At 40.6% G+C, this 21,413-nt stretch overlaps 2 protein-coding genes across 2 annotated transcripts; both read right to left on the bottom strand.

Annotated features, from left to right (window-relative positions):
• Positions 1–381: 381 nt before the first annotated feature.
• On the bottom strand, positions 382–7,225 carry LOC121845007 (zinc finger protein 436-like). Its single transcript, XM_042315669.1, has 3 exons — positions 7,075–7,225; positions 6,592–6,930; positions 382–1,672 (listed from the first exon to the last, which is right to left on the bottom strand). Exons 1-3 carry the CDS (start codon positions 7,127–7,129, stop codon positions 993–995), a joined length of 1,074 nt encoding a protein of 357 aa, XP_042171603.1. The 5' UTR covers positions 7,130–7,225; the 3' UTR covers positions 382–992.
• Positions 7,226–10,545: 3,320 nt separating this feature from the next.
• On the bottom strand, positions 10,546–17,762 carry LOC112221285 (zinc finger protein 883-like). The gene is made up of 2 exons (XM_042315660.1): positions 17,088–17,762; positions 10,546–12,472 (listed from the first exon to the last, which is right to left on the bottom strand). Exons 1-2 carry the CDS (start codon positions 17,485–17,487, stop codon positions 11,220–11,222), a joined length of 1,653 nt encoding a protein of 550 aa, XP_042171594.1. The 5' UTR covers positions 17,488–17,762; the 3' UTR covers positions 10,546–11,219.
• Between the last annotated feature and the right edge of the window lie 3,651 nt (positions 17,763–21,413).

The following is a 21,413-nucleotide window of genomic DNA, read 5'->3' as shown; positions in this document are numbered from 1 at the left end:
TGTTTATAGCCTCCACATTGACTCTGTCCCGGTGCCCCCTGTTTATAGCCTCCACATTGACTCTGTCCCGGTACCCCCTGTATATAGCCTCCACATTGACTCTGTCCCGGTACCACCTGTTTATAGCCTCCACACTGAACCGGGACAAAGGGGTAAGGCTTTTCTCCTGTGTGTATTATATTATGATTGTTCAGGCTCCCTAACTGCAATAAAACTATTTTCACACTGGAAGCAGTGGTATGGTTTCTCCCACATGTGTGTCCTCTCGTGTGACTTTAGTTGCTGTGTACGGTGTTTCCTAAGACACAATGGTGTGGCTGGCTTCCGAGTTAAGTGAGTAGTGTGTCAAGAAGCAGTGAGCTGTATAAAGAGAAGCATGTGTTGATTGATTAGTGAACATTTTTAATGAGTTAGATTTGAAAACAAACTTAACATCTACTACACATCTGCACATTAGGCAATTTCTGGTTCATTCAGTCAAACAAACATATATAATAAAATTTTAAAAAGCACCTAGGTCTATAATGTATAATGTAACAATACACAGATGTATATAATGAATGTCCACTAGTACCGTTCCACATTATATTTATATTCAGACAACAATATGTTCCATTCATCAAATCAGCACCTTCTTTTCTCTGACATGGTGGAATAATACCGATGGGAACATTCATGAGGAAGTGAGTGTTCTTCATGTCAAAGAACTGTCAACGTTATCAGAACAACATCATCAAATGTTCATAAACCTTTAGCGTGAAGACTAGTATACACAACAACTCAATGAAACACAACTAAATTCATAACATTTCTAGGTTAAAATCAAGAAATGCACATTCTACTAATCTATTTAATAATTGTCATTTTAAAATATCCAAATCATATTTTTTTTATATCAACATTTAATTTAAAAACTACCTCAAAAACATAAGTCAGAAGACAGCCTCTCTATTCTGTCATGTGATTACAGGTCCTCTGACTGGGAAAGTATGTTAAGATTTCTCTCCAGAGTGTATTCTCTTCTTATGTTTGTTCAGGCTTCCCAACTGTGTAAAACTCTTTCCACAATGGGAGCAGTGGTGTGGCTTCTCCCCCGTGTGTATCATCTCATGTGATTTTAGGTCCTGTGATCTTGAAAATCTCTTTCCACAGTAGAAACATTGGAAAGGTTTTTCTTCTGTGTGTATTATATTATGGTTGTTCAGGTTCCCTAACTGTATAAAACTCTTTCCACACTGGGAGCAGTGGTAAGGCTTTTCTCCTGTGTGTATTCTCTTATGTTTGTTCAGGGTCCCTAACTGGGTAAAACTCTTTCCACAATGGGAGCAGTGGTGTGGTTTATCCCCTGTGTGTTTCATCTCATGTGATTTTAGTTCCTGTGATCGTGAAAATCTCTTTCCACACTGGGAACATTGGAAAGGCTTTTCTCCTGTGTGTATTCCTTTATGCTTTTTCAGGTTCCCTAACAGGGTAAAACTCTTTCCACACTGGGAGCAGTGGTGTGGCTTCTCCCCTATGTGTGTCCTCTCATGCTGTTTCAGTTTCCATAAAAACTTATAACTCAAATTACACTGGGAGCAGTGGTGTTGTCTCCCTGGTTTGGGCGTCTCTGGGTCTGGTTCCCCTGAAGGACTCTTCTTCCGTCTGTCAGAGTGAGAGTCTGGTCTCTCTCCTGCCAAAGACAGAGTATTTAGTTAAACAGAGAGACCTGAATGAAATCTCCTGCTCTTCCTATGAGGGTATTTGTGTGTGTTCTTTCACGTTATTTGTAACTTAGTTTGTACATAATGTTTCTGTCACAGTCTACTGCTGCTCTTTAATTTTTATTATTATTATTATTTTTATTCATCTATTTGCTACTTAACACTTATTTTTCTTAAAACTGCATTGTTGGTTAAGGGCTGGTTGTGTTCCTGTTGTATTCGGTCAGATGTGACAAATAAAATCTGATTTGATGACTAGATGCCTCAATTATTAAACTTTACATTTGGATCCTGCATGCCGATTGGTTAATAGCCATTAGTTATTCACAATACTACCCGGGTAATGGCGGTTACCAGTTCCATTTGAATTATACCTACACATCCACTGTCCCACAGCCCAGCCAGGAAATGTATCAACTAATCTCCACTGGGAGAAAGCATCCTGTATAATCCTATCCTAGCTATGTGTCTCTACAACTTAAAAAGCATCTTGTATAATCCTATCCTAGCTATGTGTCTCTACAACTTAAAAAGCATCCTGTATAATCCTATCCTAGCTATGTGTCTCTACAACTTAAAAAGCATCTTGTATAATCCTATCCTAGCTATGTGTCTCTACAACTTAAAAAGCATCTTGTATAATCCTATCCTAGCTATGTGTCTCTACAACTTAAAAAGCATCCTGTATAATCCTATCCTAGCTATGTGTCTCTACAACTTAAAAAGCATCTTGTATAATCCTATCCTACTATGTGTCTCTACAACTTAAAAATCATCCTGTATAATCCTATCCTAGCTATGTGTCTCTACAACTTAAAAAGCATCTTGTATAATCCTATCCTAGCTATGTGTCTCTACAACTTAAAAAGCATCTTGTATAATCCTATCCTAGCTATGTGTCTCTACAACTTAAAAAGCATCTTGTATAATCCTATCCTAGCTATGTGTCTCTACAACTTAAAAAGCATCCTGTATAATCCTATCCTAGCTATGTGTCTCTACAACTTAAAAAGCATCTTGTATAATCCTATCCTAGCTATGTGTCTCTACAACTTAAAAAGCATCCTGTATAATCCTATCCTAGCTATGTGTCTCTACAACTTAAAAAGCATCTTGTATAATCCTATCCTAGCTATGTGTCTCTACAACTTAAAAAGCATCTTGTATAATCCTATCCTAGCTATGTGTCTCTACAACTTAGCCATTTTGTATGTAAAATAAAATATGTATAGAACTTATTTTGAACATTTATTATTGAATAGAAATGTTTTATGTAATCTCCCTTCAATTACTATAATGACACCTAGTGGCCAATTAAGTTAAGATGGGGCTAGAATGGTAGATAAGGGGTTAAGATGGGGCTAGAATGGTACATAAGGGGTTAACCCCTATGTGGCCATTATAGGGGTTAACCCTGATGGAATGGTACATATAGGGGCTTAGATGGGGCAATAATGTACCATTAAGCCCTATCTTAAGATGGGGCTGTATGTAATGGGGCTATTGCATATCTTAAACCCTTATGTATATTATTGTACATCATAACCCCTTATGTACCATTATAGCCCCACTGGGTTAACCCTGTATGTACCATTATTGGGTCTTAACCCCTGGGGCTACCATTCTAGATACCAGGTGATGTACCATTATTGCCCCATATTAACCCTGTATGTACCATTATTGCCCTATCATAACCCCTTATGGTACCATTATAGCCCCATCTTACTGTATGTACCATTATAGCCCCATCTAACCCCGCATGTACCATTATTGCCCCATCTTAACCCCTTATGGGCATAATGGTACATCTTAACCCTGTATGTACCATTATAGCCCCATCTTAACCCTGGATGGTAATTATAGATCTTAACCCCTGGGGCCCATCTTAACCCCTTGGATCTATTCTAGACCCATCTTAAGCCCTATAAGATGGATACATTTTCAACAGTTCTTCATCTTTTATACCTTTGCATTTGGGATATAAACCTTTAGATTTACAGTTTATTTCACCATTTTACCCTCATCATTTATCAAGCCCTATAATATCCTCAGACAAACCATAGCTATAATATGGGGCTATAAACCATACATAATATCCTAAAACCATGGGGCTATAATATCCTCACAAACCATAGGGGGCTATCAGTTGAAACCATAGTTAGAACAGGTTAATATCCTACTGAAGATTAGAACAGGTGATAGGAGCCTACTGGAAGATTAGAACAGGTGATAGGAGCCTACTGGAAGATTAGAACAGGTGATAGAAGCCTACTGGAAGATTAGAACAGGTGATAGGAGCCTACTGGAAGATTAGAACAGGTGATAGGAGCCTACTGGAAGATTAGAACAGGTGATAGGAGCCTACTGGAAGATGGATAAAGACAGTTTTCAACAGTTCTTCATAGATTTATACCTTTGCATTTGTGGATATAAACCTTTAGATTTACAGTTTATTTCACCATTTTACCCTCATCATTTATCAAGCCCTATAATATCCTCACCAAACCATAGCCCTATAATATCCACACCAAACCATAGCCCTATAATATCCTCACCAAACCATAGCCCTATAATATCCTCACCAAACCATAGTCCTATAATATCCACACCAAACCATAGTCCTATAATATCCTCACCAAACCATAGCTAAGCCCTATAATATCCGCACCAAACCATAGTCCTATAATATCTACACCAAACCATAGTCCTATAATATCTACACCAAACCAGAGTCCTATAATATCTACACCAAACCATAGTCCTACAATATCCACACCAAACCATAGTCCTATAATATCCACACCAAACCATAGTCCTATAATATCCACACCAAACCATAGTCCTATAATATCCACACCAAACCATAGTCCTATAATATCCACACCAAACCATAGTCCTATAATATCCTACACCAAACCATAGCTAAGCCTAGTAATACCATACAGTGGACTACTAGTAATACCATACAGTGGACTACTAGTAATACCATATAGTGGACTACTAGTAATACCATACAGTGGACTACTAGTAATACCATATAGTGGACTACTAGTAATACCATACAGTGGACTACTAGTAATACCATACAGTGGACTACTAGTAATACCATATAGTGGACTACTAGTAATACCATACCTCCTAGTAATACCATACAGTGGACTACTAGTAATACCATACAGTGGACTACTAGTAATACCATAGTGGACTACTAGTAATACCATACAGTGGACTACTAGTAATACCATACAGTGGACTCTAGTAATACCATACAGTGGACTACTAGTAATACCATACAGTGGACTACTAGTAATACCATACCAGTGGACTACTAGTAATACCATACAGTGGACTACTAGTAATACCATATAGTGGACTCCTAGTAAACCATAGTGGACTACTAGTAATACCATATAGTGGACTACTAGTAATACCATACAGTGGACTACTAGTAATACCATATAGTGGACTACTAGTAATACCATACAGTGGACTACTAGTAATACCATACAGTGGACTCCTAGTAATACCATATAGTGGACTACTAGTAATACCATATAGTGGACTACTAGTAATACCATATAGTGGACTACTAGTAATACCATATAGTGGACTACTAGTAATACCATATAGTGGACTACTAGTAATACCATATAGTGGACTACTAGTAATACCATATAGTGGACTACTAGTAATACCATATAGTGGACTACTAGTAATACCATATAGTGGACTACTAGTAATACCATATAGTGGACTACTAGTAATACCATATAGTGGACTACTAGTAATACCATACAGTGGACTACTAGAACCGCCTATACACACATTTCTGTTGGCACAAAACGAACGACATCGGGTTTTAATACCATACAGTGGACTACTAGTAATACCATATAGTGGACTACTAGTAATACCATATAGTGGACTACTAGTAATACCATACAGTCGACTACTAGTAATACCATACCGTTCCTTAAAAGTGGCTATTTTAGGTCGTCAGATTAGCCCAAATGCTAATTTCTCAGCCAATCACAGAAACTCACAACTTTGAATGAAAAACATGGAATGGAGGAAATGTATCTAAATAGCTGTTCAAAACATGGAAAACACATTTGTAAAAAGTAAATTTGACAAAAAAGTGTCCAAATGTTTTAATATCTGCTTATTTTGGGGAATGTAAAACATTAACTTGTGTTACAAAAGGTTAAGAAAAGAAACTGTGTTAGTGTTTGATATAAATGGTAATTTTTCCATAATTTCCAACATTGGTGTTGTTGGTGTATTTTAGACTGAGCTAACATATGGAATTGTTTTAAGATGGTTATGCCATTGATCATTTAGCAATTTGCAACAACATTTTTTTTTTTTGTTAACTATGCAAGCCAGTTAAGAACAAATTCTTATTTTATAATGACAGCCTACCCCAAGCAGACCCTCCCCTAACCCGGGAGACGCTGGGCCAATTGTGTGCCGCCCTATGGGACACACATTTAACCCCTTATTTCTGTTGGCACAAAACGAACGACATCGGGTTTTAAATAACCTGTGGAAAGTATTATTGTATTATTGTATACATTTCATTCTGATCAAAATTATCCTTCCTTGTCTTGATTCTGTCCTCTTCATTATTGGAAGTCAGACATGAGTTGATTTTTGATTTAAGCACTACAGAAAGAGATATTCAGATGTTTACAAATGTTGTGAAAAATCTGACAGGAAGCATTTGATCCATTAACGTTTTGTTGGCCGTCCCCGTCTCCTTGTAGCTTTAACGATTCCTACAGTACAGAACTATTAACGTGTAGAACTTCAGTAAATGCCCCGTTAAAACCACACATCGGTTCAACAACTGCAGAGTTTGTACCCCTGTGTTTAAGATATTACTCACTGTTGTTAATCAGATCTCCTGTCTCCTCTTCTTCTTCCTCCTCCAATGTGACAGTAATCTCCCCCACTTCCTTCATTCCAAAAACGTCTTCCTCTTCTTTCACTGTGGCAGTCATCTCCTCTTTCTCTTCCTCCTCTTCTTTTACTGTAACATCCTCCTCCTCTTTCACTCTGAACGCGTCTTCATCTTCTGTCAATTTAACTCCTTTCTCTTCTTCTTTCACTGTAACAGCCTCAACCTCTGTTTCTTGTTTTACTGTGACATCCTCTTCTTCCTTCTCCTCTTTCACGACAATGTTCAGCCCCAGAGCTTCTTTCTCCGTCCAGCAGACCTCCTCTTCTTTAACAGGAGGAGAGTAGCTTAGTGAACACATGGTCGGGATGTTAGTTAGTTAGCTAGTTAGCATTAGTGACTAGACTAGCACTGCTAATTTACCCAGCTAGCTAGCTAACAACAACGTAAATATTAAATTGAGTAACTAACCAGGAGATACGACAAGTGTGTTTAAAACACAGTGGCTAATATACAACGAAAGCATTTAAAGATCTGCAATTTTATCGTCTATGTTGGCTAGTAAGATACCGAGGTGCTCGAAAGCTACGGAGGTGAATAACTCGCTGTTGTTTGAAGAAGCGTCCCGTCCATTAGATTATACGTCACACCGGCAGCATTGCCTGAAATAGGCACATCGCCACCTGCTGGGTGGGAGGGTAACACAGTCAAGGGAAATGTTTATTTTATTTTGAGACACTTAGATTTTTAATTCATTTATTTATATCATATTATTATATTGAGACGTACAAAGAAAAGCATGTGTCGATTAGCGAATATCTTTAATGAGTGAGAATTTAAAACAATTTACTCCTGCACATTTAGAAATCAAACAAACAGATAAAATCCCAATAAGGCAGCTTAGGTCCAAACTGCTCCTACACAGTGTAACAGTACTGAGTAGGTCCAAACTGCTCCTACACGGTGTAACAGTACTGAGTAGGTCCAAACTGCTCCTACACGGTGTAACAGTACTGAGTAGGTCCAAACTGCTCCTACACGGTGTAACAGTACTGAGTAGGTCCAAACTGCTCACGGTAACAGTACGGTGTAACAGTAACTGAGTAGGTCCAAACTGCTCCTACACGGTGTAACAGAACTGAGTAGGTCCAAACTGCTCCTACACGGTGTAACAGTACTGAGTAGGTCCAAACTGCTCCACGGTGTAACAGTACTGAGTAGGTCCAAACTGCTCCTGTAACACGAGTAGGTCCAAACAGTAACTGAGTAGGTCCAAACTGCTCCTACACGGTGTAACAGTACTGAGTAGGTCCAAACTGCTCCTACACGGTGTAACAGTCTGAGTAGGTCCAAACTGCTCCTACACAGGTGTAACAGTACTGAGTAGGTCCAAACTGCTCCTACACGGTGTAACAGTACTGAGTAGGTCCAAACTGCTCCTACACGGTGTAACAGTACTGAGTAGGTCCAAACTGCTCCTACACAGTGTAACAGTACTGAGTAGGTCCAAACTGCTCCTACACAGTGTAACAGTCCTGAGTAAGTCCAAACTGCTCCTACACAGTGTAACAGAACTGAGTAGGTCCAAACTGCTCCTACACGGTGTAACAGTACTAAGTAGGTCAAACTGCTCCTACATGGTGTAACAGTACTGAGTAGGTCCAAACTGCTCCTACACGGTGTAACAGTACTGAGTAGGTCCAAACTGCTCCTACACAGTGTAACAGAACTGAGTAGGTCCAAACTGCTCCTACACGGTGTAACAGTACTGAGTAGATGAGGTGTGTGGAAGCCAATTGTTCACAAGTGCATGCATTCCAGTTACTGTTCTAACCTGGAAAAACACTCTCTCCTGATGTTCTGACTGACACGTTGTGTTGTCTACCTTCCAGCCATCCATCCTTTCACCCACTCAGAAGAGCTCTCCTGATGTTCTGACTGACACGTTGTGTTGTCCACCTTCCAGCCATCCATCCTTTCACCCACTCAGAAGAGCTCTCCTGATGTTCTGACTGACACGTTGTGTTGTCTACCTTCCAGCCATCCATCCATTCACCCACTCAGAAGAGCTCTCCTGATGTTCTGACTGACACGTTGTGTTGTCCACCTTCCAGCCATCCATCCATTCACCCACTCAGAAGAGCTCTCCTGATGTTCTGACTGACACGTTGTGTTATCCACATTCCCGCCATCCATCCATTCACCCACTCAGAAGAGCTCATTTCTGTAAGTACATAGATGGACAGTTGAAGTCAGAAGTTAACATACACCTCAGCCAAATTCATTTAAACTCAGTTTCTCACAATTCCTGACATTTAATCCTAGTAAATATTCTTTGTCTTAGGTCAGTTAGGATGACCACTTTATTTTAAGACTGTGAAATGTCAAAATAATAGTAGAGATAATTATTTATTTAAGATTTTATATCATTCATCACATTCCCAGTGGGTCAGAAGTTTACATACACTCAATTAGTATTTGGTAGCATTGCCTTTAAATTGTTTAACTTGGGACAAACGTTTAGGGTAACCTTCCAAAAGCTTCCCACAATAAATTGGGTGAATTTTGGCCCATTCCTCCTGACAGAGCTGGTATAACTGAGACCGGTTTGTAGGGCTCCTTGCTCACACACACATTTTCAGTTCTGCCCACAAATGTTCTATAGGATTAAGGTCAGGGCTTTGTGATGGCCACTCCAATACCTTGACTTTGTTGTCCTTAGGCCAGTTTGCCACAACTTTGGAAGTATACTTGGGGTCATTGTCCATTTGGAAGACCCATTTGTGACCAAGCTTTAACTTCCTGGCTGTCTTGAGATGTTGCTTCAATATATCCACATAATTTTCCATCCTCATGATGTCATCTTTTTGTGAAGTGCACCAGTCCCTCCTGCAGCAAAGCACCCCCACAACATGATGCTGTCACCCCCGTGCTTCACGGTTGGGATGGTGTTCTCCGGCTTGCAAGACCCCCCTTTTCCCCCAAACAGAACGATGGGCATTATGGCCAAACAGTTCTATTTTTGTTTCATCAGACCAGGGGACATTTCTCCAAAAAGTAAACCGTAGTCTGGTTATTTTATGGATGTTTTGGAGCAGTGGCTTCTTCCTTGCTGAGCGGCATTTCAGGTTATGTCGATATAGGACTCGTTTTACTGTGTATATAGATACTTTTGTACCTGTTTCCTACAGCATCTTCACAAAGCTCCTTTGCTGTTGTTCTGGGATTGATTTGCACTTTTCGAACCAAAGTACATTCATCTCTAGGAGACAGAAAGTGTCTCCTTCCTGAGAAGTATGACGGCTGTGTAGTCCCATGGTGTTTATACTTGCGTACTATTGTTTGTACAGATGAACGTGGTACCTTCAGTTTAGAAATTGCTCCCAAGGATGAACCAGACTTGTGGAGGTCCACAATGTTTTTCCTGAGGTCTTGGCTGATTTATTTTGATTTTCCCATGATATCAAGCAAAGAGGCACTGAGTTTGAAGGTAGGCCTTGAAATACATCCACAGGTACACCTCCAATTGACTCAAATGATGTCAATTAGCCTATCAGAAGCTTCTAAAGCCATGACATCATTTTCTGGAATGTATCAAACTGTTTAAAGGAACAGTCAACCTAGTGTATGTAAACTTCTGACCCACTGGAATTGTGATACAGTGAATTACAAATGAAATAATCTGTCTGTAACTTGTGTCATGTACAAAGTAGATGTCCTAACCGACTTACCAAAACTATAGTTTGTTAACAAGAAATTTGTGGAGTGGTTGAAAAACAAGTTTTAATGACCTCAACCTAAGTGTCTGTAAACTTCCGACTTCAACTGTATGTTTATTTATTTCTCCCTTTTGTACTTTAACTATTTGCACAACACAACAACACTGTATATAGACATAACATGACATTTGTAATGTCTTTATTCTTTTGGAACTTGTGTGATTGTAATATTTACTGTTGATTCTTTGTTGTTTTATAGTGAATGTCCACTAGTGGCTAACAGAATGAAAACATATTCATGAATACTTTCATTCAGATAAAAATGTTAATTTTTAATTCATCATTAATCAAATGTGTGTAACAATCAGCACCTGTATTTTCTCTAACATGGTGGAATAACACTGATGGGAACATTCAAGAGGTCGTTCTTCGTGTTAACAACATCATCACATCTTTAGCTTGGAGACTATAGAACACAAATTAACTCAATGAATCCAAAACAACTACGTTTCTCGAGGTTTCAAGGTCAGAATCAAGAAATACACACAATATTCATCCAATTTACATTTTAAATAATCTAAATCATGTCATTAACATCTAAGGGTTCTATCATGTGTCCAATCTATCAAAGTGTAGAATCAAAACAAAAAAAACCATTTTAAAATTATAATCTGATTTTAGACATAATCCTGTCTCAGACACTAAAACAGGCCTCTATTCTAGAGAACGATTTCATATCAACAATATGATTTAATGTGGCATAAAACAACAGTCAAACATCAGTCAGAACACAGTGACTCATCAGAACACAGTGACTCATCAGAACACAGTGACTCATCAGAACACAGTGACTCATCAGAACACAGCCTGGGAATGGGAACATGGGTAAGGCTTCACTCAAGAGTGCATTGTCTTCTTATGTTTGTTCAGGCTCCCTAAATGGGAAAAATCCTTTCCACACAGGGAGCAATGATAAGGTTTCTCCCCGGTGTGTGTCCTCTCATGTGATTTTAGTTCCTGTGATCGTGAAAATGTCTTTCCACAATGGGGACAGGGGTAAGGCTTTTCTCCTGTGTGTGTCCTCTCATGTGATTTTAGGTCCTGTGATCGTGAAAATGTCTTTCCGCAATGGGCACAGTGGTAAGGCTTTTCTCCGGTGTGGATTCTATTATGTTTGTTCAGGCTCCCTAACAGCGAAAAACTCTTTTTGCACTGGGAGCAGTGGTATGGTTTCTCCCCTGTGTGTGTCCTCTCATGTGATTTTAGTTCCTGTGGTCTTGAAAATCTCTTTTCACATAGGGCACAGGGGTAAGGTGTTTCTCCTGTGTGTATTCTCTTATGAGTGTTCAGGCTCGCTAACTGCGTAAAACTTTTTTCACACTGGGAGCAGTGGTATGGTTTCTCCCCTGTGTGTGTCCTCTCATGTGATTTTAGTTGCTGTGCTCGTGTAAATCTCTTTCCACAATGGGAACATTGGAAAGGCTTTTCTCCTGTGTGTTTCCTTTCATGCTCTTTTAGGTTACCTAACAACCTAAAACTCTGTCCACAATGGGAACAGTGGTAAGGTTTTTCTCCTGTGTGCATTCTATTGTGTTTGTTCAGGCTCCATAAATGAGTAAAACACTTTCCACACTGGGAACAGAGATACGTTTTCTCCCTTGTGTGTGTCCTCTGATGCATTTTTAGGTTCTGTGATCGGGAAAATCTCTTTCCACACTGGGAACATTGGAAAGGCTTTTCTTCTGTGTGTTTCCTTTCATGCTCTTTTTGGTAAGCTAACTGGGCAAAACTCTTTCCACACACGGAGCAATGGTAAGGTTTCTCCCCTGTGTGCGTCCTCTCGTGCTCCTTCAGCTTATCCAACAACCTAAAATTCTTTCCACAATGGGAACAGTGGTAAGGCTTTTCTCCTGTGTGTATTCTACTATGTTTTTTTAGGTTCTGTGATCGTGAAAATCTCTTTCCACACTGGGAGCAGTGGAAAGGTTTTTCTCCTGTGTGTTTTCTCTCATGCTTTTTTAGGTTCAATGACAACTTAAAACTCTTATTACACTTGGAGCAGTCGAGTCGTCTCACTGGTTTGGGAGTCTCTGGGTCTGGTTCCTCTGAAGGACTCTTACTGCTGTCAGAGTGACAGACTGGTCTCTCTCCTGCCAAAGACAGAGTATTTGGTTAAACAGAGAGACCTGGATGAAACCTCCACATGATAAAACTGTCTTCCTATGAGGTTTAATCTCGACTAGATCCTTCATTATAAAACAGTACACTTGGAACATGAATGCCGATTGGTTAATAGCCATTAGTTATTCACAATACTACCCGGGTAATGGCTGTTAACCCATTATGTACCATTCTAGTAACAACCCAACAATTAACCACTAGCTGTCACTATAGCAAGTAAATGTTGGAAACAAACATTCTAGCCCCATCTTAACCTGTTATCTACCATTCTAGCCCCATCTTAACCCGTTATCTACCATTCTAGCCCCATCTTAACCCCTTATGTACCATTCTAACCCCATCTTAACCCCTTATGTACCATTCTAGCCCCATCTTAACCCCTTATGTACCATTATAGTAACAAACCAACAATTAGCCACTATTTCTTCATTATAGCAGGTAAAGGGAGATTACATATGAATAAATACATTATTTTCCATACATTTCTATTGAATAATAAATCCCCAGAATACGTTCTGTACATATTGTCTGTACGTATACAAAATGCAGAGGTCAGAGGTCAGATAGCAAGGTTTAGAACAAGTCCCATCTGTTACAAACCAAATGCTGGACTAGAAACATGGGGTAATAATGTTGAGTTTATTTTTTCCAGTGGAGATTAGTTTATGAATTGCCTGGCTGGACAGTGGAGATTAGTTTATGAATTACCTGGCTGGGCTGAGGGACAGTGGAGATTAGTTTATAAATTGCCTGGCTGGACTGTGGAACAGTGGAGATTAGTTTATGAATTACCTGGCTGGGCTGTGGAACAGTGGAGATTAGTTTATAAATTGCCTGACTGGGCTGTGGAACAGAGGAGATTAGTTTATAAATTGCCTGACTGGGCTGTGGAACAGAGGAGATTAGTTTATAAATTGCCTGACTGGGCTGTGGAACAGTGGAGATTAGTTTATGAATTTCCTGGGAGAGCTGTGGGACAGTGGAGATTAGTTGATGAGCATAGCTCAGCACAGTAGAGGAGAGTATAGCTCAGCACAGTAGAGGAGAGTATAGCTCAGCACAGTAGAGGAGAGTATAGCTCAGCACAGTAGAGGAGAGTATAGCTCAGCACAGTAGAGGAGAGTATAGCTCAGCACAGTAGAGGAGAGTATAGCTCAGCACAGTAGAGGAGAGTATAGCTCAGCACAGTAGAGGAGAGTATAGCTCAGCACAGTATAGGAGAGTATAGTGCAGTACAGTACAGTATAGCTCAGTATAGTAGAGTATAGCTCAGTACAGTAGAGTATAGCTCCGTACAGTACAGTAGAGTATAGCCCAGCACAGTACATTATAGCTCAGTACAGTGGAGTATAGCTCAGTAGAGTAGAGTATAGCTCAGTAGAGTAGAGTATAGCTCAGTAGAGTAGAGTATAGCTCAGTCACAATGGACAGACCAGTGAGCTATAGCTCAGGACACAGTGAGCTGCCAGTATAGCTCAGACAGTAGAGTATAGTATAGCTCAGTACAGTAGAGTATAGCTCAGTACAGTAGAGTATAGCTCAGAAGTGAGTGCCAGTCACTATAGCTCAGTAGGACAGAGTATAGCTCAGTCACTAGTATAGCTCGGTATAGGACAGTATGAGCTGCGGTACAGTAGAGTATCACTCAGGACAGTAGAGTATAGCTCAGTACAGTAGTATAGCTCAGTACAGTAGAGTATAGCTCAGTACAGTAGAGTATAGCTCAGCACAGTACAGTATAGCTCAGTACAGTAGAGTATAGCTCAGTACAGTAGAGTATAGCTCAGTACAGTAGAGTATAGCTCAGTAGAGTATAGTTCAGTAGAGTAGAGTATAGCTCAGTACAGTAGAGTATAGCTCAGTACAATACAGTAGAGTATAGCTCAGCACAGTAGAGTATAGCTCAGTACAGTAGAGTATAGCTCAGTACAGTAGAGTATAGCTCAGTACAGTAGAGTATAGCTCAGTACAGTTCAGTAAATGGATGGACAGACCAGTGAGCTGCCAGTCACTATGGACAGACCAGTGAGCTGCCAGTCACTATGGACAGACCAGTGAGCTGCCAGTCACTATGGACAGACCAGTGAGCTGCCAGTCACTATGGACAGACCAGTGAGCTGCCAGTCACTATGGACAGACCAGTCACTATGGACAGACCAGTGAGCTGCCAGTCACTATGGACAGACCAGTCACTATGGACAGACCAGTCACTATGGACAGACCAGTCACTATGGACAGACCAGTCACTATAGACAGACCAGTCACTATGGACAGACCAGTCACTATGGACAGACCAGTCACTATGGACAGACCAGTCACTATGGACAGACCAGTCACTATGGACAGACCAGTCACTATGGACAGACCAGTCACTATGGACAGACCAGTCACTATGGACAGACCAGTCACTGCCAGTCACCATCTGAATGAGGCCCACAGAATTAAACCTAGGAGGAGCAGCTTTGAATGTCTGGTGGCTTAACATTGGGCCCAAGCCAGCTAGCTTAAACAGCTTGTTTGTGCAGAGCAGCAACATAATTAAAAAACGCATCCCACCTTTCCGTAGTTAATAAATCCAATGTGAAACGTTTAACTGTAGTGTCCTTATCGATCATTGACAAAGTGAATCCATTCTTGTCTAATTAAACATCTCTCTCCCTGATTTATGAATCACGCTTGTAAAGTTGTCAGTAGGCTACAGGGTGGTTCCCAAACTGTGGGGAACGACCCCCCCCTAGGGGCACGAGGGGTCGGTTGGGGACTAAAAATGGTCCTTGTCAATAGAGCTGTATGGTTTGTTAAACTTTGAAATCAATGGTTTCTGTCAGGCAAATATATTAAGTGAGCACAATTAAATCTAATAATACATATTTATCTTCCAGAGATGATAGTCTATAGTGTTCTATAGTGTTCCATAGTGTTCCATAGTGTTCCATAGCGTTCCATAGTGTTCCATAGTGTTCCATAGCGTTCCATAGCGTTCCATAGTGTTCTATAGGGTTCCATAGTGTTCCATAGTGTTCCATATGTTCTAGGGTTCCATAGTGTTCCATAGTTCCATAGTTCCATAGTGTTCTATAGGGTTCCATAGTGTTCCATAGTGTTCTATAGTGTTCCATAGTGTTCCATAGTGTTCTATAGGGTTCCATAGCGTTCTATGATAGTATAAAGCACTAAATGAACCTCAGTTAGTGCTAAACACGGCTGCTAGAATCTGGACTAGAACTAGAACATTTGATCATATTACTCCAGTGCTAGCCTCTCTACACTGGCTTCCTGTTAAGGCAAGGGCTGATTTCAAGGTTTTACTGCTAACCTACAAAGCATTACATGGGCTTGCTCCTACCTATCTTTCTGATTTGGTCCAGCCGTACATACCTACACGTACGCTACGGTCACAAGACGCAGGCCTCCTAATTGTCCCTAGAATGTCTACGCAAACAGCTGGAGGCAGGGCTTTCTCCTACAGAGCTCCATTTTTATGGAATGGCCTGCCTACCCATGTGAGAGACACAGACTCGGTCTCAACCTTTAAGTCTTTACTGAAGACTCATCTCTTCAGTAGGTCCTATGAATGAGTGTAGTCTGGCCCACAAGTGTGAAGGTGAACAGAAAGGCACTGAAGAATCGCCCTTGCTGTCTCTGCCTGGCCGGTTCCCCTCTCTCCACTGGGATTCTCTGCCTCTAACCCTATTACAGGGGCTGAGTCACTGGCTAAGTGGTGCCCTTCCATGCCTGTATGTTATATCCTGCCTGTATGGCCCTGTCCGGGGGTATCGTCAGACGGGCCACAGTGTCTCCCGACCCCTCCTGTCTCAGCCTCCAACATTTATGCTGCTGTAGTTTGTGTCAGGGGGCTAGGGTCAGTCTGTTATATCTGGAGTATTTCTCCTGTCTTATCCGGTGTCCTGTGTGAATTTAAGTATGCTCTCTCTAATTCTCTCTCTCTTTCTTTCCCTCTTTCCTTCTTTCGGAGGACCAGAGCCCTAGGACCATGCCTCAGGACTACACGGCCTGATGACTCCTTGCTGTCCTCAGTCCACCTGGCAGTGCTGCTGCTCCAGATTCAACTGTTCTGCCTGCGGCTATGGAACCCTGACCTGTTCACCGGACGTGCTACAGGTCCCAGAACTGCTCTTTTCAACTCTCTAGAGACAGCAGTAGCGGTAGAGATACTCTGAATGATCGGCTATGAAAAGCAAACTGACATTTACTCCTGAGGTGCTGACCTGTTGCACCCTTGACAACCACTGTGATTATTATTATTTGACCCTGCTGGTCATCTTGGAACATTTGAACATCTAGGCCATGTTCTGTTATAATCTCCACCCGGCACAGCCAGAAGAGGACTGGCCACCCCTCATAGCCTGGTTCCTCTCTAGGTTTTGGCCTTTCTAGGGAGTTTCTCCTAGCCACCGTGCTTCTACACCTGCATTGCTTGCTGTTTGGGGTTTTAGGCTGGGTTTCTGTACAGCACTTTGAGATATCAGCTGATGTAAGAAGGGCTATATAAATAAATTTGATTTGATTGATTAACGTTTTATTGGCTGCCCCCTCTATTTCTTTCACAAAGATATTACTCACTGTTGTTAATCAGATCTCCTGTCTCCTCTTCTTCTTCTTCCAATGTGACAGTAATCTCCCCCACTTCCTTCATTCCAAAAACGTCTTCCTCTTCTTTCACTGTGGCAGTCATCTCCCCCTCTTTCTCTTCCTCTTCTTTTACTGTAACATCCTCTTCCTCTTTCACTCTGAACACGTCTTCATCTTCTGTCAATTTAACTCCTTTCTCTTCTTCTTTCACTGTAACAGCCTCAACCTCTGTTTCTTGTTTTACTGTGACATCCTCTTCTTCCTTCTCCTCTTTCACGACAATGTTCAGCCCCAGAGCTTCTTTCTCCGTCCAGCAGACCTCCTCTTCAGAAGGTGAGGAGACGTTTACTGAGCTCATGGTTGGGATGTTAGCTAGATAGCTAGTTAGCATTAGTGATAAGACTAGCACTGCTAATTTACCCAGCTAGCTAGCTGACTAAAAACAACGTAGATATTTAATGAAATGGTGAAACTAGCTAGTAGATACGACAAGTGTGTTTAAAACACAGTGGCTAATATACAACGAAAGCATTTAAAGATCTGCTATGTTGGCTAGAAAGCTACCGAGGTGAATAACTCGCTTTTGTTGTTTGAAGAAGCGTCCCGTCCATTAGATTATACGTCACACCGGCAGCATTGCCCTGAAACAGGCACATCGCCACCTGGTGGCTGGGAGGGTAACAGTCAAGGGACATTTTATTTTATTTTGAGACACTTAATTAGATTTGGATACAAAAGTTTGGATACACTTTCCACATGTTACCAACCCAACATACAGTACCAGTCAAAAGTTTGGATACACCGACTCATTCCAGGGTTTTTCTTTATTTCTTTAATCGTGAAGACATCAAAATGATGAAATAACACATATGGGATCATGTAGTAACCAAAACAAGTGTTAAACCAAGTGTTAAATCAAAGTATATTTTATATTTGAGATTCTTCAAAGTAGCCACCCTTTGCCACTCTTGGCTTGTGGAGGATTCCCCAGTAGCTTGTGGATGATTCCCCAGTAGCTTGTGGATAATTCCCCAGTAGCTTGTGGAGAATTCCCCAGTAGCTTGTGGAGGATTCCCCAGTAGCTTGTGGAGGATTCCCCAGTAGCTTGTGGATAATTCCCCAGTAGCTTGTGGATAATTCCCCAGTAGCTTGTGGAGGACTCCCCAGTAGCTTGTGATGATTCCCCAGTAGCTTGTGGAGGATTCCCCAGTAGCTTGTGGAGGATTCCCCAGTAGCTTGTGAAAGATTCCCCAGTAGCTTGTGGATGATTTCCCCAGTAGCTTGTGGAGGATTCCCCAGTAGCTTGTGGATAATTCCCCAGTAGCTTGTGGAGGATTCCCCAGTAGCTTGTGGCTGAGGATTCCCCAGTAGCTTGTGGAGGATTCCCCAGTAGCTTGTGGATGATTCCCTTGTGGATGATTCCCCAGTAGCTTGTGAAGGATTCCCCAGTAGCTTGTGGAAGATTCCCCAGTAGCTTGTGGATGATTCCCCAGTAGCTTGTGAAGGATTCCCCAGTAGCTTGTGGATGATTCCCCAGTAGCTTGTGAAGGATTCCCCAGTAGCATCACTCTCTCCTCTCCCCTCTCTTTTCTTCTCTCACTCTGTCTCTCTCTATTGTCGAGAACTTTTCTGTAATTAAATATGATTTTTGTTTGTCTATCTTTTGTGTCTTTGTCTATATGTTTATCTATGTTTACAACAAGCAGGAAGACATCGGAACAGGGCCGTTGTCTTGGTCTACATGTTTATTTATGTTTACAACAAGCAGGAAGACATCAGAACAGGGCCGTTGGGGAATAATAACATAATGTACGGGATACATTTGTACTGTAGTGAATCCGTCTCTATAGTAATGCAAAGTCTCTTTCATCATTATGTGAAACGACAATTACTATGTATATTACTATACTAATTACTATGTATATTACTATACTAATTACTATGTATATTACTATACTAATTACTATGTATATTACTATACTAATTACTATGTATATTACTATACTAATTACTATGTATATTACTATACTAATTACTATGTATATTACTATACTAATTACTATGTATATTACTATAATAATTACTATGTATATTACTATACTAATTACTATGGAAATGGATGTGTTTTTCTCTGAAAATGTTGAATGATGTTGATACGACTCGGATCATCATCCTGAATATTAAGGCTACACTCCATGTTACACACACAGACACTCAACCATGCAAACTGGCTGGGTTATTCTTCATTTCAGACATCACACATTATAGTCTTACTCTAATCCAGACATCGTACACACACAGACACTCAACCATGCAAACTGGCTGGGTTATCCTTTATTTCAGACATCACACATTATAGTCTTACTCTAATCCAGACATCGTACACACTCTCACTAAATCACATCCAGTATCATACACATCAACCTACACAGATCTACTAGACACGTAATATCTTGACTAAATTTGTAACATCCGTGGCATTGGCTCACAGGCAAACAAAACCAAACACATGGTTGCTCGAACCTGTTTCTTGAATTCTAAATATCAGACATTTGAAATCTCTATTTTTGACCTTCATAATACCTCTGATGGCAGTAACTTTACAAGCACTAATCATGGTCCATTTAGACTGAGAATAGTGTCTAGTTACAGTAAGGGCTACAATAAGTATAGCCGGTTAGAATTGTAATGGTTTAAGACATTATAGGAAAAGATCAGTCTTTATGCGGCTGAAAGAAAAGGAATATAACATATATTATTTACAGGAAACTCGATCTACATCCTGAGATGAAGCTGCGTGGGAAAAGGAAATGGGGTTGGTGAAATAATGTAATGGACAAAGGAACTCAAAAGGTGTGATGATATTAATGATCAAAAATGTTGATCCGAAATGTGTAAACAGTCAAGAATTATTCGCAAGGAAGGTTTTGAATATAAAAGCATAGATTAGAAAAAAAAGCATAGACCCGCGTCTAGCTAGGACTCCCCTCACCCCGAAGTCCCAACTTCCTGCCTTTATCCTATCACTAACACACTTACCACAGTACAATGAATGGGCGAGAGGGGAGGGGGAGGAGCCAAACACTAAGTTACACTAATAAAGGAACACATCTCAATCAGATAAATGTAAATCATAAAAGGTACCTAATACTTCACCATATACATTCATATTTCATATATTTACACACACGTACATGGAGCTCTTGTATGTTCGGTTTTTTATACCAACATGTCCAAATCGGCTCTAACATCATAAATCATGACATCATAACAACAACATTAGAGGATTAGAAATCCAAGGCTTAAAAAACAAAAAGGTGTCCATGTTTGCCAATGACTCAAGTGTTATATTAAGTCCGCAAGCTGTCTCACTGTCTCATTGAAGATAACTTTTCTGGACTCCTAATTATGACAAGTCTACAATATTACGAATTGGACCTTTACCAAAAAAACAGCTTTTACATGATCCTGTAGTTTACCTGTAAAATGGGCTGATGGTGAAGTAGACATACTTGGTATTCATTTCACAAAATATATATAAATGGTTTGAGTCCTCGATTTGACTTGTTGGGAGATCCTGTAGTTTACCTGTAAAATGGGCTGATGAGATCTGTCGACATCCCTTTGGGCGGGACGCTTGACCCTGGTTGCTCCTGTGGGTCACTCTGGACGGGAGTCTGCTAGATGGCTGAATGTAATGTAAATGTTGAACGGCTTCACTGCAGGTAGATTGTATGTTGTAATATTCCACAAGAAAACAAAAACAAAGAAAAAAACCCCATTGCTACTGGTTCCGCAACGCAGTCAGCCTTTACGGCACCGCAAGTTTGTGTCCTGGATTCCTGTTAAGTAGCAATTAGCTGCTAGCCATCGTGAAAATGGAGCAGACAAATGCTAGCAGTGTTAAGTAGCAATTAGCTGCTAGCCATCATGAAAATGGAGCAGACAAATGCTAGCAGTGTTAAGTAGCAATTAGCTGCTAGCCATCGTGAAAATGGAGCAGACAAATGCTAGCAGTGTTAAGTAGCAATTAGCTGCTAGCCATCGTGAAAATGGAGCAGACAAATGCTAGCAGTGTTAAGTAGGAGCCATCCTGAAAATGGAGCAACAAATGCTATCAGTGTTAAGTAGCAATTAGCTGCTAGCCATCATGAAAATGGAGCAGACAAATGCTAGCAGTGTTCAGTAGCAATTAGCTGCTAGCCATCATGAAAATGGAGCAGACAAATGCTAGCAGTGTTAAGTAGCAATTAGCTGCTAGCCATCGTGAAAATGGAGCAGACAAATGCTAGCAGTGTTAAGTAGCAATTAGCTGCT

This window comes from Oncorhynchus tshawytscha, unplaced genomic scaffold (assembly GCF_018296145.1).
Source record: "Oncorhynchus tshawytscha isolate Ot180627B unplaced genomic scaffold, Otsh_v2.0 Un_contig_4119_pilon_pilon, whole genome shotgun sequence".
In the NCBI taxonomy this organism is placed as follows: Eukaryota; Metazoa; Chordata; class Actinopteri; order Salmoniformes; family Salmonidae; genus Oncorhynchus; species Oncorhynchus tshawytscha.
The sequence above is the reverse complement of the archived record's forward strand: the minus strand, read 5'-3'. Positions and strand labels throughout refer to the sequence as shown.

What these genes read in the sequence shown, in the direction of transcription:
- LOC112221285 (XM_042315660.1), bottom strand. Translation starts at nt 17,487, where the DNA reads ATGCTAACTAGCTATCTAGCTAACATCCCAACCATGAGCTCAGTAAAC. An exon ending in AGGAGATCTGATTAACAACA is followed by an intron (nt 12,473 to 17,087) that starts GTGAGTAATATC and finishes TGTCTTTGGCAG; the next exon opens with GAGAGAGACCAGTCTGTCAC.
- LOC121845007 (XM_042315669.1), bottom strand. Translation starts at nt 7,129, where the DNA reads ATGCTTTCGTTGTATATTAGCCACTGTGTTTTAAACACACTTGTCGTA. An exon ending in CACACTTGTCGTATCTCCTG is followed by an intron (nt 6,931 to 7,074) that starts GTTAGTTACTCA and finishes CTCCTGTTAAAG; the next exon opens with AAGAGGAGGTCTGCTGGACG. An exon ending in AGGAGATCTGATTAACAACA is followed by an intron (nt 1,673 to 6,591) that starts GTGAGTAATATC and finishes TGTCTTTGGCAG; the next exon opens with GAGAGAGACCAGACTCTCAC.